The sequence below is a fragment of the Sinocyclocheilus rhinocerous genome, unplaced genomic scaffold (genome assembly GCF_001515625.1).
Source record: "Sinocyclocheilus rhinocerous isolate Xijiao unplaced genomic scaffold, SAMN03320098_v1.1 scaffold112, whole genome shotgun sequence".
NCBI classification, from domain to species: Eukaryota; Metazoa; Chordata; class Actinopteri; order Cypriniformes; family Cyprinidae; genus Sinocyclocheilus; species Sinocyclocheilus rhinocerous.
The window spans coordinates 678,331-699,415 of NW_015644008.1; the positions used below are offsets into that span (position 1 = coordinate 678,331).

The window sequence follows — 21,085 nt, forward strand, 5'->3', positions numbered from 1 at the left end:
CTATCTATCTCTCTCTCTCTCTCTCTCTCTCTCTCTCTCTCTCTATATATATATATATATCCCATAATAAACATATTAAAAACTAATAACGTGGGACTTTTATTTATAAATAAGAACCAAATACACAGGGACTCTTATTTTGAAATGTTCACACTATTATTTTGTGAATTAAATTATAGTTTTTTAAAGTGATTTATTTACTGAAATCATAAATTTAATAATCATGTTAATCACATTATGATTCCTATTTTTCCATCTATAATTGTAAGACCTCTTATTATAATTATTATTTTAAGACTTTGTTATTATAATCTGTTATTTTTATGTCCTTAAATTCCATAAAACTTAATTTTTTAGACTTTAAGAACTGTAAGAATTTTTTTTTTTTTTTTTTTTTTTTTTTAAAGTTTGCACACATCTAGTTTTAGTCACAAAGTTGCATTGTCTGCTAAATGAATAAATGTAAATGTAAATGAGAGAAATGGTTTCACTGTCAAGCCCTGAATATGAACTAAGCAAAACTGATCCAAATTGGCTTGTAGTCCAGCTTTGGTGCCATCTTTATGCTAATATACTCCTAAAAGATGAGATTTGTGCATTGAAATATATTTGTTGCCCATTACAGCCAAGTGAAACTGAACTGAATTATTTATGTTCTAAGATTAGTGTCCATACCATCATTGCAGAAAGGCCCATCGAAGGCAGTCAGACTGCAGTCGCACGAGTATCCGTTGTATTTCTCGATACATTTCCCTTCATTCTGGCAATGCATCCCATAGCTGCTGCAGTGACCCGAGCATCCAGGCTTCACCCCTGGTGTGACCTTTGCCCTCCCTTCAAGGTCAAGTGTCACTCCATTGACCTTTAGGGAACGAATGCAACCCAGAAATCCTCTCTGCCCCCCTGAGGCACCTAAAGTGTTACAGCAACACAGACATAATGAGATATAACATGTTAACGCTTTACAATAAGGTAAATTACATACACAACAAGTAAGAGACATGTTTTCTCTTGCAAAAATTCTACTTCCCAATCATCAGCCGGAGATCTTACCTACAAACAGCTGGCTGAAGAGCTGCAGGTGGGTGTGGCCCTGAGGCGGGGCTGACCTCGCCTCCCTATGCACCTTGTCCAATCGCAAAACGGCCTCTTTAATATTCCGTTCCGCCTCCACCCTGTGCCACTGGTCATCATTGAGGGGTGTAGATGAGCGTACGGTTAATTCCACCGGCCCGTTGCCCACATCAAATGAGAGCGACACCACTGTAGCAGCTGTGGAGAGCAGTGTTGTTACTGTTAACTAAAATTATTAAAGGTTGTTTTAAAAATTGCAAAATAAAAATTGAATGAAATGAAGCTGAAATAAATGATAAAATTTAGAAAAAAAAAAAAAAACTTTAGAAATGTTGCCTTCAAGTTCAAGTACTAAAATTACTAACTAAAACTAACAATTAAAATGAAAACTGAATATATATATATATATATATATAAATACTATAATTTAAGTATAAATAGTATAATGCTATAATTGTAAACAAAATAACATCGGTGAAAAGATAACTGTAATTTCTTTCAAGAAACTCAAAGCACAGTTCTTAACAATATGCAGATAAGACGGGCTTTACAGCAATCCTACTCAAGATGAGGTGATACCAGTATGTGGACTTACATTTGAGTTCTAAGCGAATAAAATCCAGATTGCCCAGGTTTTCCAGAAAGACACCATGCGAGGCTGAAGTCTTAAAATAGAAGGAGACGTCTGCGCTGGTCTCGGCTTGGAAGGTGGGAAAATGAAGATAAGATGCAGGTGTGTTGAAGGACGCTGCGTTCCAGAAGTGACCTATAAAAGAAACCCACTGACAACTCAGTAGATGTCTGTTTTGGTCGAATTTAAAGCTGCAGTGTGCAATTTCTATGCTACTAGCGGCATTAAGCATAATTTGATGCTATCAACCTATCATTTCACATTGATTTTAAGGGTAGGTTATGGTTAGTTTTGTGGACAGACCTGTAACTGTTTGTGTCATCGGACCAAGAAAAAATGGTGATCCAGTAACATGTCCTACTTGGCTAAACTATGTTGATAGTTGATACATTTTAGAGCATGTCTGCACTTACGATCTCCCTGACAGCGGAGCGGTCCAACAGTGAGTCTGGCTTCAGATCCAGAGCGGTGAACATCACCAACCACCACCTGACTGACAGGCAGATGGTCCTTATACATCAACATACCAGCATCTTCTTTCCTAGAGAAACAAACACCATGCAGAGGAAGAATTATGGACCACAAGGGGGCATTATAGCATTGTGTTGCAGAGAGGAGCTGAGTGCTGCTTACATTTACATTTTACATTTACATTTAGTCATTTAGCAGACGCTTTTATCCACTAGTTTTTTTTTTGTTTTTTTTTAAATAAAGAATAAAAAAAAAGATAAATATAGATAAAGTAGAATTAAAATAGAATAGAAAGTGTTAGAGTTAGAGGGTCAAATAAAGGTTTATGTACTATGTACTATACAAGGTATGTACTATGCTTACTGCATAGTACATACTGCACACTGTCTAGTGTGTAAAAAATGTGCAATCATTTATTACGTTAATTCAGTGAAAGGCATCCGGTTATACATAAATATGGTAAGTATGCGTTTTTTACGGTCAAGGAGGCGATATTGAAAATTGTGGTTGTTTATGAAAATTTAAGTTGAGCACATTGCATTTCCATGCATAAAGGAAATTTGCATGTTATGCACAATATAAGTTACTATTCAAATGTTTTGAGTCATTAATATTTTGTTTTTAAAGAAATTAATACTTTTATTCAGCAAGAACACATTAAATTGATCAAATGTAACAGTAAAGACATTTAAAGACATTCAACTTTCTACTGTATTCATCAAAGATTCTTGAAAAAATGATCATGGTTTCCACAAAAATACTAAGCAGCTCAACTGTTTTCAGCAATGATAATGATAAGAAATGTTTAATAAGCATCAAATCAGCATGTTAAAATGATTTCTGAAGGATGACTGAAGACTGGTGTAATGATTCTGAAAATTCAGCATTTTAAAACATACTCAAGTCGAAATTAATTCAATTTTAAATTGTAATAATATTTCACAATATTATTCACAATATTCCACAATAAATAAATGCATCCTTGGTGAGCATAGGAGACTTCCCTTAAAAAACATTACAAAATCTTACTAACCCCAAACTTTTCAATGGAAGTAAATGCTATTGCAAAAACGTAGTATGGTAGTGTGCAATTCCAACAAACCCTGGAAAATCAAAGCATCCAATATTACGATGAGGCCACCAGGATTGTGTACAGCTGGCTTTTCTCTCTGTCTTCTGCAGAATACCATCTAACATGTAAGTCCTACTAGATTCCTTCAGCAAAATGAGAAGAGACTGAGATCTCACCATTGTCTCAGATCTGCATCACAGTTGCAGTAGTATCTGGGATCTGTGCAGTTGCGTTCAATGCCACAGGTACATTTCTGCACACCTGGTCCTGAGCCGCCCCAGTAGAAGTGCTTCTCATTTCCCCTGCCGACCCACCATGTGGACGGAGACCCATCTAAAAAAAAAAAAAAGATCTTAAGTGAATAATTCAACTGAAAATGTAAATTTGCTAAAAAAGTATTCACCCTCAGGCCATCCAGAATGAAGATGAGTTTGTTTCTTCATTGGAACAGATTTGGAATTAGAAATTTAGCATTACATGACTTACTCATCAATGGATCCTCTGCAGTGAATGGGCGCCTTATGAAGTGAAAAGTTGCATGTTTGTAATAAACAAATCCACCATTAAGATGTTTTTAACTTCAAAACGTTACTTCTGGCTAAAATATGAGTCCATAATCCATAACAACGCTTCCTCCAGTGAAAAGTCCATCCCCTGTTGTCCTCTCACATCAACATCCACCCACATATTTGTTTAGAACTGCTTTAGACTGTTTTTGCTTGTAAACGGAGCTTGATTTGAGCACATTTCTCTCCTGATGATTACTTTTTCACTGGAGAAAGCAATATTATGGATTATGGACTCATATTTATATGCATAATTGTGGACTGGATTGTGGGTATTTTAGCAGCAAGCAACAGTTTGAAGTTAAAAATCACCTTAATGATGGATTTGTTTCTTATAAATGTGCAGCTTTTCACTTCACAAGACGTTAACTGATGTGATGTGGAGTGGTGTGGATTATTGTGATGTTTTTATCAGCTGTTTGGACTCTCATTCTGACGGCACCCATTCACTGCAAAGGATCCACTGGTGAACAAGTGATGGAATGCTAAATTTCTCTAAATCTGATAAAGAAACAAACTCATCTACATCTTGGATGACCTGAGAGTGAGTACTGTTTTAGCTAATTTTCATTTTGAATTTTCTTATGAGAGCCATGAGTTTCTACAGCATCATTTACCTGGTGAGTTGAGCAGGCGTGATTTGTAGCACATGTACGCCACATGCTGCTCGCAGAACTCAGCACTGCTGGTGACGGCGTTCACCTGAATCACAAAAACATCAGCAGCTCTGCAGGTGAGCACCACATCCAGCATCTGTTGGTTAGGTGTAACAGTTTTCATTGTTAAATCCACACTGATTTAAGCGTCACCTGTTCAGCAGACATGCTGTAATTGAGTGTGAGCACAGTCTTGTCTTCAGCTCTGGAACCTGCTGCCACAGAGCTTTGAGCTGGAAGGTCATTCACAATAGTTGTCCACACTTTGTCTTCTGAAATACACATATACAAGTGTACCAGTCAGCGGGTATTCAGGCATTAATAGATTTCTATAATATGCGCTCATTTAAATGAGAAACAGTGACACTGGCAAACACTGACAATTAAAAAAATTTGCTAAAACTTTGGAGAAACCATTGGATGTATTTATTGCTTAAAAGAGTAATATCCCATTTTAATCATATATTCGACAATAAACAGTGTGTACACAGAAAACAAAACATATTATGTTAGTAAGGTTGTATAATAGTAAGTTTTATAATGTTAGGTAAGGTTTCTTGCACCACAAACAGTCATAATTTAGTCATTTCTTTGATATCAAAGGGGTCACTGATGTGTGAATGTGGGAGATTATGTGTTAATGTATTCCTCGTTATGACAATGAATACATTAGCACATGATATGAATATATTAACAACTTCAGATGTGCATGCTACACAAGAACCCACTGATATTGTGTTTTGTTTTAAATTTATAGAAAAAATATATATAGTTATTTATTTAAATAAAAATATATTTATATTTTTTTAATATACTGTATATATGTATATTTTATATATTTTTATAGAAATATATATTTAAATATATTTATATAATACATACAGCTTTATATGTGCATGCTTCACATTACCCAGCTGATACTGTGTTTTGTTTTAAATTTATAGAATTAAAAAAATATATATATATGTATATAAATATGTATATTTTATATATTTTTATAGAAATATATATTTAAATATATTTATATAATACATACATCTTTATATGTGCATGCTTCACATTACCCTGCAGATATTGTGTTTTGTTTGAAATATTTTATATATAATCTGAATATTTTATATATATTCTTATATTGTTCTGACCCATCACATTGCAGGTGACTCTGAATGGCTCCAGGGGTCCGCTCCCATCCGGATCGATCCAGTAAGTGTCTGAGCTTCGGCCCAAGTGTTTGTACTCCTCACAGGACTGCTCGTACACAGCTGCAGAAACACACAGCGTAAGCATCAAAACAGCCAACACTGCGAGAAAATCTACAATGCTTCATTTCTGAGGACCAGTCAGCTAAATAAATAACAATCAAATAAATATCCTAGCATATGACAATTCCAAACCAAAAATCTCTATTCTATAAGGTTCAGTAAAACTCTGAGTTGCTATATGTTTTTTTTTTTTTTTGCTATATATTTATGTTTATTGGTTTCCCTGTTTTTTAGGACACTAATAGGTTAATGGCTTTCTAAAGAACTAGAGAATACAAAGTTCCATGTGAAGTGTTGATTGATGCAGCAAGAGTCTATTTGCTATTGCTACATAGAAGCAGCTTCAGAGAACTAAGAATCAAAATATGCTCAAATAAATGTGGGCGATATGATTTTAGATGGCTTACAGTTGTGGCAGGTGGCACCAGAGTATCCAGTGCCTTCACAGGCACATTTGAAAGTGTCTCCAGTTTGAGAGCACTTGCTTCCATGTTCACAGTGGTTTGGCACACACCTGGAGAGAGAGAGACAGGAACGTCTTATTGCTTTTTGGACGGACTGAGCAAAAATGACAATCAAAATACAGCAGTGGCTTTGATCAGAGCACTGCGAACAAAGGCAAACATCTGTTCTTCATTAGTTTGCAGAGTCATCCGTGAGGGCGCAGTGCAGCGGGTTCATGAATGAATATGGATGGGTACGGGGGCTTGACTTTATCACAAAGAGATGTTACATTACCATATGAAAAGCAATGCTGTAAGGAGAGCGCATGTTGACTTTTATAAAGCAGAATATGCATAAACCTGTAAAACAGTTGTGGTTGTATGAAAATTCACATCGGGTCTCTGCATCAGTGCGAGTCCATACTGAGAATGCATTACCTGTCTATGATGGCACACATATCCAGACTGACGTTCTCAAAGCTACCCAGCATGCCTTGCTCCACAGACTGCAGGTCGACCAACTGGTCGTCGACATGTATGAGCTGCATGCAGCCCTGAAAGGAGCGCTGTGACGGAGAAAGGTCTGTCCGCGGGAAATATCCTGCACATGGCAACAAGGAAATTAAAACTTCAAATGTGCAGTCATGCAAAGCGGATCAAGCTTGCCCAGGAAGATGCATACATTCAAGTATCCATCATAATTGAATTTCATATTATAGGGGGCAGTTGTGGCCTAATAGTTAGAGAGTGGGACTTGTAACTCAAAGGTTGCGGGTTCGAGTCTCGGTATTAGTATTTTCACCAACAAAAAAATGGTTTTAAGCCAGTTATTTTTATATCTTTTGCTATAGTGCTGTAGATGCAATTAATCACGATTAATCAATTTGACAGCCCTAATACATATATTTATAATATAATATACAATTTAATTTTTTCCAAATAAAAACACTTCAGAGAGGTGGTTCCTACAATTACCTCCGAAAAAATAATCTCCTCCACTCCTGATCTGAATGGGGAGAGCAGCTCTCACTGTGGACATCTCGTCTCCATTGATGGTCAACATGGCAATGCTTTCCAGTGCCAGAAAGTGAACGCTGTGCCATTGTCCATCATTAAGACCAGAACCTGCAGAGAAACGCTTTAGCATGAGCGATGACAAATCTGATTTATTTGTGTGTGTTTCACTGGCTAATGTGCTGAGGGGTTGGCAAGATGTTGATATGATAGATAAGGTGTTGTAAATGGCTGCTAGTGTGTTGCTACAAGAATTTTTCAAGCTGAAACTGTAAAGAAAGTCTAGAAACTGAGAGAGCTCTGGATGTGCGTCTTCAGGTGTGATGTTACCTGAGGATATGTCCACACGTGTGTTCTTGCCAAGTGTGACGTAGATGTGGACGGTAACTTTACCCTCCACCAGGCTGACCTCCACCCCTCCAGGCATGAGCGGGGTAAAGAACAGCAGACCGCTGGGGTTCCATGTCCGAAACTGCAGTCTGACCGACACCGTGTCTGCGTCAGTCCGTCCCGGAAGCTGCAAGGAGCTGGTGGAGTTAAAGAAGGCGGGGAACGAGCGGGACTCCGTGCAGGAGAACGTCAGGTTATGCTGGAATGGGAACAGTAGATGAAATTAAAATTATGAAACATTTCAAATGAAAGCATCAAGGAGTTCAACACACACCGTTACAGGAATGATCACAACTTTACAGTAGAATTTCAGAGGACAGATTGATTTAAGAGGGAGTTTTAATCAGGAAACTTGGATAGGACCCTACTGGAAAATCCAGATAAAACCAGCTTAAGGTGGTGGCTGGTTTTGTCTAGTTTCTAGCTGGTCTACACTGGTCTAGATGTCTGGAATCCCAGTCAGTGGTTAAAGCTGGTTAAGGCTGGCAGACCACCTTGGACCAGGAAAAGCAGCAACCATAACTCCACTCAATCACCTTAAACTGGCAAAAAATGTTTTTTCCAGCACGGAAAGGGACTATGGACAATAAGCGCCAGTCAATTATGTAGTCATTGTGAACAATCACAGAACACGCACACAGAGTGACAACACTTCTCACTTCACGTCTGTCCTCACACACAGAGCATTGTGGGAAAGGGAAGGAAACCTCTGTTTATTACTGTGGTCAGCGCAAGGAGAGGAACTGTATCTATTGAATATTTAATGTGAAATATAAAAGCTGCAAACCTTCAGGAGCTGAGATTACTGTAAACAATACAGAGAATCGAATTAGAGAAGCCACTGAAAACAACTGTATGCATAAAATATGTATTAAGAAAGCAAATGAAAAGAAATTTTGATTTCTTGTCGACTTTAACCAGAAGTAATTAAATATTTTAGAGCAGTTTTTCTTCATCAGGGGGCTGGCTGAGGGTTAAAATTATTAAATATAAGACAAAACAAGCTTTTAAATGCACTAAATCAGCTAAAATCCTAGATGAAAATGTATTATTTTTCTTAATTTGTTCTCAAAAACTGTCATGTTTATTTAAGAACCAGGATTTTTTAAATCAGGAATTTTTAAAAGTGAGATTTTTAGACCCAGAAATGTGATTGACATGAATAAAATCTCAAAACTCAAATTTTTTTTTCTAGTTCTCTAAAATACTCTAAAATAAATCTGTAAAATATTTTTAGTAGAAACTACTGAGAAATCGGCATTTGTGGGTTAAATAATATAAAAAAACATATCCTAGAATAAATCCAGGTATAGTCATATAATTATTATAATTTAGAATTATAATATTTAATTATTTTTATTTAAAAATCAGGGTTCTTTGAGTCTTGAGGGAAAATCTGGATATTTTAAGGAATTTCTGAAAATGAGATTTCTAGGCCTTGAAAAAATGATCGAAATTATGGAAATCTTAAAAACTCATGGAAATTCCTACAACAAATACACAGTTTTCTAATTATTCCAAGCTCCAGAACATTTTATTGAGTAGAAATTGCTGTGAAATTGCATATGTGAGTTATCATTATCCTATATCCTTGAACTCAGAAAAACATTCATTTCTTTATTCTTCTGAAATTATAGAATTTAATTATTTAGATTTTAATATAATTTAATATAATGTAAACTTATTTTAATTATTTGTTTTACATTTTTAATTACATTTATTTGAATATATTGACAATCCCAGTTTCTGTCAATAAAAAAGTTTGAAAACAACCAGCTTTGTGATTACAGCAGAAGTACCTATAAATATCTTTGTCTTGGAGCAATGTAACACCCAGCAACAGCAGTTCCTCTGTGAAGCTCATGAGTTATCTCCACAAGGCACTGGAGAGCTCTGTAGTGTTCATCTGATAAAAATAGACATGTAAATTTGGCACGTACGAAGCTGGAGGTGTCTACTTTTCTCCTGCGCACGAGGTTAGTGATGTTGTCCCCGTTGTAATGAATGGCCTCCATGCAGCCGATGTAGTTCTCTCTGGCCCCTGAGCTGGGCTTGGCAGACACTGGCATCCCTCCAAATGTAATCTGGGAATAGACACCGAGGTACAGTGAAAGTGATGGAAACATTTACCATCTATAATAATATAATCTTAATATAATAATATAATCTTATCTACGCTATCTATCTGTTTGAATAAATGTCACCCAGAATCATTTGTGTGCTAAAGACCCAAATCCCAGCAGCACTGGGGTAAAATGATGAAACAGAGGGGGGGAGCTGTAAATGAAACGTGAGAGGGAAGATGAGAGAGGACTGAGGCTTTATTACATAATATCCAAATATGTCATTTTGTTAATAACTCTTCTGTGATCTTAAAGGGATAGTTCACCCCCAAAAATTTGACATTGCATGTGTTCAGTTCAGAAATGCTGCCGTTTAAACCAGTGCTTTTTTTAGTATCATTGAGGTACTAGCCTACTAGAAACATTTTGAATTAGATGTTATTTTCATATTTTCCGTTCAGGGTTCTTATAATTACCTAAGACCAGAACTAAAACTAACAATAAAACCATTTAAAATCACAGCACCAGACCCCTACACCCCGCCCACTCGTTCACACCTGCACCTGTCGCATCCAATCAGCACAGACTATTAACCGCTCACCTCAGTTCACTGTTGTCTGGTCTCGTTGCTCCTTCCTGAACGCTACCCGACAACTTACCTGCATGGACTTACCTTCTTCCATTCGATATTCATCTGCATCCAACCTCCAGACACATCCAAACCTACAAAGATAAGACTATTATTCACTGAACTATCTCAGCATTGCTCTGTTGACCAATCACTCACCTGCTATCCACGTGTATCTGTCAAAACCTGCAATAAACCTGTTGTTTGGATTACCTTGTTGCATTCTTCTGTTTTTATGACACATTTAATTTTATTTCAAGTAATGAAAAGTAAATAATACCGATAAAATATGTCTTTAAGAATATAGCTGGCCGACCTCCAAACCATATTTAATGAGGAATAATTCTATAAATCACTTGTGATTTCACAAAACATCTAGATTTATTTGAAATCTGTCATTTACTTCATAGTCCAGGTCCAGGCGGTCAAACTCTCCGTTTGTGCGGAAGCTCTGCGTGTGTTGGTCAAGCGTGAATAACTCTTCTGTGATCTTAAAGGGATAGTTCACCCCCAAAAATTTGACATTGCATGTGTTCAGTTCAGAAATGCTGCCGTTTAAACCAGTGCTTTTTTTAGTATCATTGAGGTACTAGCCTACTAGAAACATTTTGAATTAGATGTTATTTTCATATTTTCCGTTCAGGGTTCTTATAATTACCTAAGACCAGAACTAAAACTAACAATAAAACCATTTAAAATAAATAAATAAATAAAGTTACTTGAAATAAAATAAACATTAACTGAAAAAAAAAATATATATAGTTAAACATGATGTACTAAAATCAATCAATCAATCAATAAAATTGAAATAACAATTAATAAAAACGATATATGTAATATAAAAAAACTACTAAAAATGAAAAAAATACCAAGTCTCTGTCCTGGAACTCTGAAGCATCCAACGCCTTCAACCAGCTCAAGACAGCCTTCTGTGCCACTCCTACCCAAGTGCATCCCAATCCAGAACTGCCCTTCATCGTCAAGGTTGATGTATCCACCACTGGGATAGAGCTGAATTGTCTCAGCAGCAGGGTGAGCCTCCCAAACTCCATCCATGTGCCTTTTTCTCTAAGAAGCTGTCCCCAGCGGAGCACAACTATGACATTATGACACATTTAATTTTATTTCAAGTAATGAAAAGTAAATAATACCGATAAAATATGTCTTTAAGAATATAGCTGGCCGACCTCCAAACCATATTTAATGAGGAATAATTCTATAAATCACTTGTGATTTCACAAAACATCTAGATTTATTTGAAATCTGTCATTTACTTCATAGTCCAGGTCCAGGCGGTCAAACTCTCCGTTTGTGCGGAAGCTCTGCGTGTGTTGGTCAAGCGTGAAATTGACACTGCGTCTGTAGCGTTCGATCAGAACAGAGTGCCAGTGGTCGTCATCCAACAGACTGCCACTAGACACCGATGTGTGACCCTGAATGGAGGCGTACTGATTACTGCCTGAAATAGACACAAGCATCAGAATCCATTAATGAAATGGGTCAGACGGTTCAAACCAGGAACTGTTCTACAATGGGAAGGGAGACCACAAAAAATATATATTTTTAAATATTTTTATAAATGTAGTTTTGCATGCTGTCAATCATAGAACACAACAGACATACACTACTATTCAAAAGTTTAGGGTCAATAAGATTTTGTAATATTTTTTGAAAGAAGTCTCTCATTTTTTTTATCAAGTAAAAACAGCAAAATTGAGAAATATTATTACAATTCAAAATATCTGTTTCTATGTGAATATATTTTAAAATGTAATATATTCCTGTGATCAAAGCTGAATTTTCAGCATCATTACTCCAGTCTTCAGTGTCACATGATCCTTCAGAAATCATTCTAAGATGCTGATTTGCTGCTCAAGAAACACTTCTTGTTATTATCAATGAGCTGTCCCCAGCGGAGCACAACTATGACATCGGTAACCACAAACTGCTGGCCATCAAACTTGCCTTAGAAGAGTGGTGCCATTGACTGGAGGGAGCTAAACATCCTTTTGAGGTCATCCCTGACCACCGCAATCTTGAGTATCTCTGGGAAGCCAAAAGACTAATCACCCATCAAGCTCCCTGGACTCTCTTCTTCACCAGATTCAATTTCACTGTGACTTACCGGCCAGGGAGTAAGAACCAGAAAGCAGACGCTCTGTCCCGTGTCTACCACCCTGTGTCAGAGACAACTCCTCCGGAACACTTTCTCCCTCCAGCCATCACTGTCAGCCCGATTGAGTGGTCCATCGATGACCAGATCCCGGAAGCTGCGCGGTCTTAACCTGATCCGCCGGGAGGTCCCGAGAGACTGATTTATGTGCCAATTCATCTCCGTCTGACCCTCATGGACTCAGCTCATACATTACTGGGCTCTGGACACCCAGGTAGCCAGCAAACCCTCTTGCTCATTAGCAGTTGCTACTGGTGGCCCAATATGGCCCAGGACGTCTCCCGGTTCGTCTAAGGATGCTCAGTCTGTGCCATATCCAAGGTCCCTCGCCACCTACCTGAGGGAAAGCTGGTCCCCCTTCCTGTACCTAACACACCATGGTCACACTTTGGAATTGATTTCATCACAGACTTACCTACTTTGGATTCTCACACATGTGTCCTTGTCATTGTAGACCACTTCTCCAAAGCGTGCAAGTTGATTCCTTTGAAAGGACTACCTACTGCCTTTGAAACTGCCGAAACCCTCTTCCAGCAAGTCTTTCGTCATTTTGGGTTCCCCGAAGACATCGTCTCCGACCACGGACCTCAATTCATCTCCCGAGTGTGGAACGCCTTCTTCCAGTTACTCGGAATCATAGTCAGCTTAACATCAGGATATCATGGTCATATTGTCATGAACATCAAGACCACCACCAAGTTAACACCCTTCCAGTGCATACTCGGCTCTCAACCGCCCCTGTTTCCCTGGTCAGGTGAGCCTTCGGACATTCCAGCATAATAATAAGAAATGTTTCAGCAAATGCAGGAAATCAGCATATTAGAATGATTTCTGAAGGATCACTTGACACTGAAGACTGGAGTAATGATGCTGAAAATTTAGCTTTGCATCACAGGAATAAATTAAACTTTTTAATATATATAGAAAAAAATAGAAAAAAGTTATTTTCAATTGTAATAATATTTCATAATATTACTGTTTTTACTGTATTTTTAATCAAATAAATGCAGCCTTGGTGAGACTTCTTTCAAAAACATTAAAACAGCTTATCGGTCCCAAACTTTTGAACTGTAGTATGTACTATCCAGTACACTTAGTATTCAATTCGAAACACATCCGCAGAGTTCATCCTCACCTACTCTCCTGTTTAACACACCATGGTCACACTTTGGAATTGATTTCATCACAGACTTACCTACTTTGGATTCTCACACATGTGTCCTTGTCATTGTAGACCACTTCTCCAAAGCGTGCAAGTTGATTCCTTTGAAAGGACTACCTACTGCCTTTGAAACTGCCGAAACCCTCTTCCAGCAAGTCTTTCGTCATTTTGGGTTCCCCGAAGACATCGTCTCCGACCACGGACCTCAATTCATCTCCCGAGTGTGGAACGCCTTCTTCCAGTTACTCGGAATCATAGTCAGCTTAACATCAGGATATCATGGTCATATTGTCATGAACATCAAGACCACCACCAAGTTAACACCCTTCCAGTGCATACTCGGCTCTCAACCGCCCCTGTTTCCCTGGTCAGGTGAGCCTTCGGACATTCCAGCTGTCCACCATTGGTTCCAGGAGAGCGAGAGGGTTTGGGACTCAGCTCACATCAACCTGCAGAGGGCAGTTCGGAGACACAAGAGCCAGGTTGACGCTAGAAGATCAGTGACACCCCAGTATCATCCAGGGCTGAAGGTCTGGCTCTCAACCAAGGATATCCATCTTCGACAGCTCTGTTGCAAGCTGAGTCCCCACAATGTCAGTCCATTCACAATCCAGAGGCAGATCAATGAAGTGACATACAGGCCAAACCTTCCTCCTCACTACAGAATTTTACCTTCTTTTCATGTATTCCTGTTGAAACCATGTACTGATTCTCTGCTGCCTTCCTCTCTAGAGCCTGGTGCTGATGACGTGGCTCCTCCTCCTCCAATGGATCCTTCGTCGGAGAACATATACAGAGTCAACACCATCCTAGACTCCTGACGATGGGACAGTCACCTAGAGTACCTCGTAGACTTGGAGGGGTTTGGCCCAGAGGAAAGATCTTGGGTTGCCCGTGATGACATACTAGACCCATCTCTGCTACTTGAATTCTACACTAATCACCCCGATCGTCCAGCACCGAGAGGCAGAGGCCGCCCCCTGTCGTCATCCGGCATGGTCATCAGGAGCTGCCCGTGGAGGGGGGTACTGTCAGAGAGTCAACAACATCCACAGCACCAGACCCCTACACTCTGCCCACTCGTTCACAGTCACCAGAGTTCTGATTGCCTGCACCCGTCACATCCAATCAGAACAGACTATATTAACCACTCACCTCAGTTCACTGTTGTCTGGTCTCGTTGTTCCTTCCTGAATGCTACCCGACCATTTACCTGCATGGACTCCCCTTCTTTCGTTTGATATTCATCTGCATCCAACCTCTGGATCTGGCTCACCAACACCAGTTCATCCAAACCTACACAGATAAGACTGTTATTCACTGAAATATTTCAGCATTGCTCTGTTGACCAATCACTCACCTGCTATCCACATGTATCTGTCAAAACCTGCAATAAACATGTTGTTTGGATTACCTTGTTGCATTCTTCTGTTTTATGACAATGTCATTGTCATTCAAGGTTCAATCCCAATACAGATGCACATCCCCAAAACATGTCACATTCCAAAACATATTATTTTCATATTTTTAAAGACAATTAAAATAGTTATCTACTTTCCCAAAGTAGCAAACTCCGCTAAGTAGGCCAATTCAATACCCAGTCACCCGCAGTGTTATTTCAGCATTATTTATGTACTATTATAATTTTTAATAATTTTTTTTATTTAGATTTTATTTTCCATTTTAGTTCGAGATTTAGTAATTTTATGTGTTTTTGCCATTTTTTAAATATTTGTATTTAGCTTTAGTTTACTAATCTTTTTTATTATTATTATTATTTAGATAACTTAAACTTATTTATTTCAGTGAATTGCAAGTTAGGCAACAGTTTTAACTTTGTTTGTTAATGTTTTTTAAGTTTAGGTTTTTTATGTAATATTGATTTATTTTTTTATTTTAGCTTTATTTCAGTTACAGAAAACTATTTTTAATAACTTTAGTTTTAATTTTAGTTAACAATAACAACACTGGTCATCTGTCAAGAAAATAATTCATGGGATGGGAAAAACCATGGATGAATCTGAATGCAGCAAACAATAATGCTATCTATCAGGATGCACCACCAAAGCTAAGTTAAGGTTTGCGTTTAGATTAGGGTTATGAGTTTATATTAAAGGGTTAGTTCACCCAAAAATGAAAATTAGCCCATAAATTACTCACCCTCAAGTCATCCTAGGTGTATATGACTTTCTTCTTTCAGACGAATCCAGTCGGCTTCTTGTTATTATCAATGTTGAAAACAGATGAGCTGCTTCATAATTTTTGTGGAAACTGTTTTATGAAAATATGTTGTTTATGATTTGATGAACAGAAAGTTCAAAAGAACATCATGTATTTGAAATAGAAATCTTTGCAACATTATAAATGTTTTTACTGCTACTTTTTTTTAGCAATTTAATGCATCCTTGTTGAATTAAAATATTAATTTCTAGTAAAAAAAATAAAATCCGCCAAACATTTGAACGGTAGTGTGTCGCTGTCACTCTCTGAGTTAAATATTTTACCCAGGTTGATCTGCAGCAGTAGTTTGGCTCGCTGCAGCTCTAGAGTGATATAATCGCCCTGTTGTCCCTCTCCGTGCAGCAGAATGGCGTCTCCTTTAGTGGTCTTAAACTTCAGTGAGATCACGTCCTTCAAGATCTTCATCTTTTTCTGTCTAAATCGATAGGAAATCACTCCCTGGCCATCAAAGCTGATAACATCCGCCCCTGAATGCAGGAATATGGCTTGGTCTCAAACAAACATATGAAGTCTTCCTCAGCCTTCTGACACTTTCTCCATTAACGCCAAGTTTATGATGCAACAGTGGTGAAACTAAACATATTTGCTTTTAAAGGGGCCATATCATGAATTATTTTGCAGAATTGTCCTTGATCTTGAAATAAACATTTCACGTGTATTATGTATTGTATATAAAAGAGCCTATTGTTGAAGAATAATGCAACTATATTGGACCAAACAACAAAGTAAGCAATGCACAAAGAGGTTAGGTAATGAAAGGGTTAAAATGATTAAAAAAAGATCCCTTTAAAATCAGTGAAAGATACATTAAGGATCACTTCCACAAGACTCACAGTAAGCGCAGCCATAGAGCTCCACTCTCAGCCCAATTCTCCCCTCCTCACTCCAGTCCAGTGGGATGAAACGCACATATTGGGCCACAAAAAGTGATCTGTTTCCTGGCCCTGAGGTCCACTTGTAGCCACTGGTACCTGTCGGAGTCTAACGGTGACCATCCTCCATTGCCTTAGAAAGATAAAGCACAAGTCAGAATGTGCCTTAAAATTCATTATGATCTATAGATGTTTTTCTCCATTTTGCAATCTAAGCAAATCCTAATGCATCCTTTATACTTTATCTGCAGTAATCACACCTCACATCTCTGTCTAAATGTCAACCAATGAGGAGAGAGACATAGCGGACATGCCAGTGGCATACAGGCTGTTCAGAATAGCCGTACTATTACAATTTCTGCAGTATGCATCATTTCTTTATGCATTTACTGACCTGTTACACTTGATGTTACACTGTAATGAAAGAAGCTGGAGATGATTGTAAGCACTGTTTTTACCATTGTGGCTTACTATTTGATCATACTGCCATAAAGCAGGACAATTTTAAACAAAATTGGAAAAAAATGCAAATATTTGCCAACAGTTTGCATGCAAATTAACTACTATTTTATTGAAATTATTAATAGACAGCACTGGCAACTAATTAAGGTCATGTAACAACAACGTAGAATATTTCACATACTATTTTTTTAATAGTAGGGTAGTAGACAGTGTACACTACCATTCATAAGTTTATTTGTAATTTTGTAATCTTACAAAAGATTTCAATTTCAAAGAAATTATGCTCTTTTGAACTTTCCTGTTTATCAAGAAATCCTGAAAAAATGCAGCACAGTTTCCAGAAAAATATGAAGTGAAAATGAACTATTTTTAACATCAATAATAATAATAAGAAATGTTTCAGCAAATGCAGGAAATCAGCATATTAGAATGATTTCTGAAGGATCACTTGACACTGAAGACTGGAGTAATGATGCTGAAAATTTAGCTTTGCATCACAGGAATAAATTAAACTTTTTAATATATATAGAAAAAAATAGAAAAAAGTTATTTTCAATTGTAATAATATTTCATAATATTACTGTTTTTACTGTATTTTTAATCAAATAAATGCAGCCTTGGTGAGACTTCTTTCAAAAACATTAAAACAGCTTATCGGTCCCAAACTTTTGAACTGTAGTATGTACTATCCAGTACACTTAGTATTCAATTCGAAACACATCCGCAGAGTTCATCCTCACCTACTCTCCTGTTGAGTTTTGCATAGCCAGCGCCAAAATCAGCTGCCATCACGGAGGAGCTGGTGAAGGCGCTGTAAGGAAGGGGTGAAGCCAACACCTCATCACAACTCTCTGAAGAAAAAAAACAACAGAAAAACTTATGTCTGAAATATTTCTAAACATACTGTGCATTACAATTATAGAACAACACAGTCATTCATACGTTTGCCAAAGATGTTTCTGATAGAACATTCATTTAATATCACTGAGTTTCTGTAAAATGCAACGGCAGTACTGCATTGATGTCGACATTATGTTGTAGATCTCCTCTTTAGTACATTCTGACATTGCATGCCGTTTTTATAATTGGTGTTCTGTTATGTTATTGGTGTCTTTTTAACCACATTTAGATCAGTCAGAATTAATCTACTTGAAATGATTTCTATCCCTGTGCATTATACATGAAAACACCATCCGAAAGTAACTCAGCATCTCAACCTAGCAAATTCAAGGTTTGTTTGAAAGCCAAGGTTTGAGATGCAGAAACCTTTCAGAAGTGGAGCACGTTTCTCACTGAAAGGTCCTTCGTGTATCTGGCCGCTGAGGGTGCGGTCAGTCTGCAGAGTTGAAATAGGCTCCTCGTAACAAAAAGATCCCTTTAAAATCAGTGAAAGATACATTAAGGATCACTTCCACAAGACTCACAGTAAGCGCAGCCATAGAGCTCCACTCTCAGCCCAATTCTCCCCTCCTCACTCCAGTCCAGTGGGATGAAACGCACATATTGGGCCACAAAAGGGTGCTGAAGTTCATGGCGCACGGCCCGCTCTGAGTTCCAGTTAGCTGAAAATGTCTGAGGCAGAAAGTAGGGAAGCACACTATATAAAGGCATCAAGAAAACCTCCTCCGTTGAGTGAGACACTCCATTACTACTGGTTCTGCGTACACAGATCAATACAACAGCCTCTTGGAACGTATTTTCAGGAGAACTGGCTTTGCATCTTAATTTATTTTCATAAGCACTGTTATTGAGTATTTCAGGAAAAAAATGCAAGGAGGAAATTATGTGTGCAGTAATGTGTCATGGCGCATTGCATTACCACAGACAAAAGTATGCATGACGTTAGCCTTTGAAAATGTAAAATAAAATCCCCAAATGCTTAGAGAGCAATGAGATGAAATGGAGAACCAGTGGAGACTTCTCAATCGTTTCTCATGGAGCAATGTGATTAAAACAAGAGACTTTTGCATAAGCCTTCATAAGATTTCTTCTTAAGAATTATGTGTCTCAGACATTCAGAAGACATCTCAAAAATGTCCCGAACTGTGCTCAGAAATCAAACAGTTTCAAGCCTTTCTCATCAAGAACGAACTTTCTGAATAACACTATCTACATTAACTTTCGTAGCTTTATACCACAGGATTTTTTTAAATTATTTAATTATTTATATACTATTATCGTATTTATTCATATTTTGAATTATCTTTTATTTTTATGTTTTCAGTTTTTATTTAAGTGTTTGTTATGTGCTTATGTGCTTCTGTCATTTTTTATTATTTTTTTAAATATTTTTATTTAGCTTTCATTTATTTTTATTTTATTTTTTATTTTTAATAATTTTAGTACTTAAACTTATTTCAGGATTTTAAAACAATGTTTATTTTTCACCTAATATTTGGATTTGATGTTATTTCAGCTTTCAATAACAATTTCAGTAGTTTTAGGTTGCTCTATACTCTTAATGTCTCACATGTGTCTATTTTTATTTCTCAAAAGACTTGAACTTACTTAATTTAAAACGAAAGCAGATTATTAACGTTTTACTGTCCAAAGTCTTAGAAAAGTTTCACTTTTGGCTAATGTGGTTCATGTGAGTTTTTGTATGACACGGCAGCAGCTGTTACTGTCAGATTTGGTAACCCAAAAACAATATTTACTCCCTGAGCTATAAATCACAGTTGTCCCTGTAAGCTCACCCATATGTTGCTGTCCTGCCGATACGGCTTCCAGTTACTTTCTGTGTCACTGTAGAGGAGCCTGTAGTGTTTTGTCCAATCAGAGCTGCTGTATCTGCCCTGTGTTGCTATGGCAGTGATCTGTTTCCTGGCCCTGAGGTCCACTTGTAGCCACTGGTACCTGTCGGAGTCTAACGGTGACCATCCTCCATTGCCTTAGAAAGATAAAGCACAAGTCAGAATGTGCCTTAAAATTCATTATGATCTATAGATGTTTTTCTCCATTTTGCAATCTAAGCAAATCCTAATGCATCCTTTATACTTTATCTGCAGTAATCACACCTCACATCTCTGTCTAAATGTCAACCAATGAGGAGAGAGACATAGCGGACATGCCAGTGGCATACAGGCTGTTCAGAATAGCCGTACTATTACAATTTCTGCAGTATGCATCATTTCTTTATGCATTTACTGACCTGTTACACTTGATGTTACACTGTAATGAAAGAAGCTGGAGATGATTGCAAGCATTGTTTTTACCATTGTGGCTTACTATTTGATCATACTGCCATAAAGCAGGACAATTTTAAACAAAATTGGAAAAAAATGCAAATATTTGCCAACAGTTTGCATGCAAATTAACTACTATTTTATTGAAATTATTAATAGACAGCACTGGCAACTAATTAAGGTCATGTAACAACAACGTAGAATATTTCACATACTATTTTTTTAATAGTAGGGTAGTAGACAGTGTACACTACCATTCATAAGTTTATTTGTAATTTTGTAATCTTACAAAAGATTTCAATTTCAAAGAAATTATGCTCTTTTGAACTTTCCTGTTTATCAAGAAATCCTGAAAAAATGCAGCACAGTTTCCAGAAAAATATGAAGTGAAAATGAACTATTTTTAACATCAATAATAATAATAAGAAATGTTTCAGCAAATGCAGGAAATCAGCATATTAGAATGATTTCTGAAGGATCACTTGACACTGAAGACTGGAGTAATGATGCTGAAAATTTAGCTTTGCATCACAGGAATAAATTAAACTTTTTAATATATATAGAAAAAAATAGAAAAAAGTTATTTTCAATTGTAATAATATTTCATAATATTACTGTTTTTACTGTATTTTTAATCAAATAAATGCAGCCTTGGTGAGACTTCTTTCAAAAACATTAAAACAGCTTATCGGTCCCAAACTTTTGAACTGTAGTATGTAC

General features: G+C 37.1%; 1 protein-coding gene across 2 annotated transcripts in view; it reads right to left on the reverse strand.

Annotated features, from left to right (window-relative positions):
- LOC107757823 (contactin-associated protein-like 2) overlaps positions 1-21,085 on the reverse strand; it is a 64,872-nt gene that overhangs the window by 15,602 nt on the left and 28,185 nt on the right. The window contains exons 5-20 of one of the 2 annotated variants that reach the window (XM_016575407.1): positions 18,605-18,752; positions 16,110-16,313; positions 11,545-11,729; positions 9,520-9,663; positions 7,520-7,778; positions 7,151-7,300; positions 6,614-6,776; positions 6,140-6,246; positions 5,613-5,732; positions 4,624-4,742; positions 4,432-4,516; positions 3,425-3,581; positions 2,119-2,246; positions 1,670-1,840; positions 1,054-1,272; positions 676-912 (exon numbers count right to left, since the gene is read on the reverse strand). In XM_016575407.1, the coding sequence (XP_016430893.1) occupies positions 676-912; positions 1,054-1,272; positions 1,670-1,840; positions 2,119-2,246; positions 3,425-3,581; positions 4,432-4,516; positions 4,624-4,742; positions 5,613-5,732; positions 6,140-6,246; positions 6,614-6,776; positions 7,151-7,300; positions 7,520-7,778; positions 9,520-9,663; positions 11,545-11,729; positions 16,110-16,313; positions 18,605-18,752 (2,596 nt within the window). Of the gene's footprint in view, positions 1-675; positions 913-1,053; positions 1,273-1,669; positions 1,841-2,118; positions 2,247-3,424; positions 3,582-4,431; positions 4,517-4,623; positions 4,743-5,612; positions 5,733-6,139; positions 6,247-6,613; positions 6,777-7,150; positions 7,301-7,519; positions 7,779-9,519; positions 9,664-11,544; positions 11,730-16,109; positions 16,314-16,679; positions 16,760-18,604; positions 18,753-21,085 lie in introns of those variants that run through there. The other variant, XM_016575409.1, reaches the window with a different exon arrangement.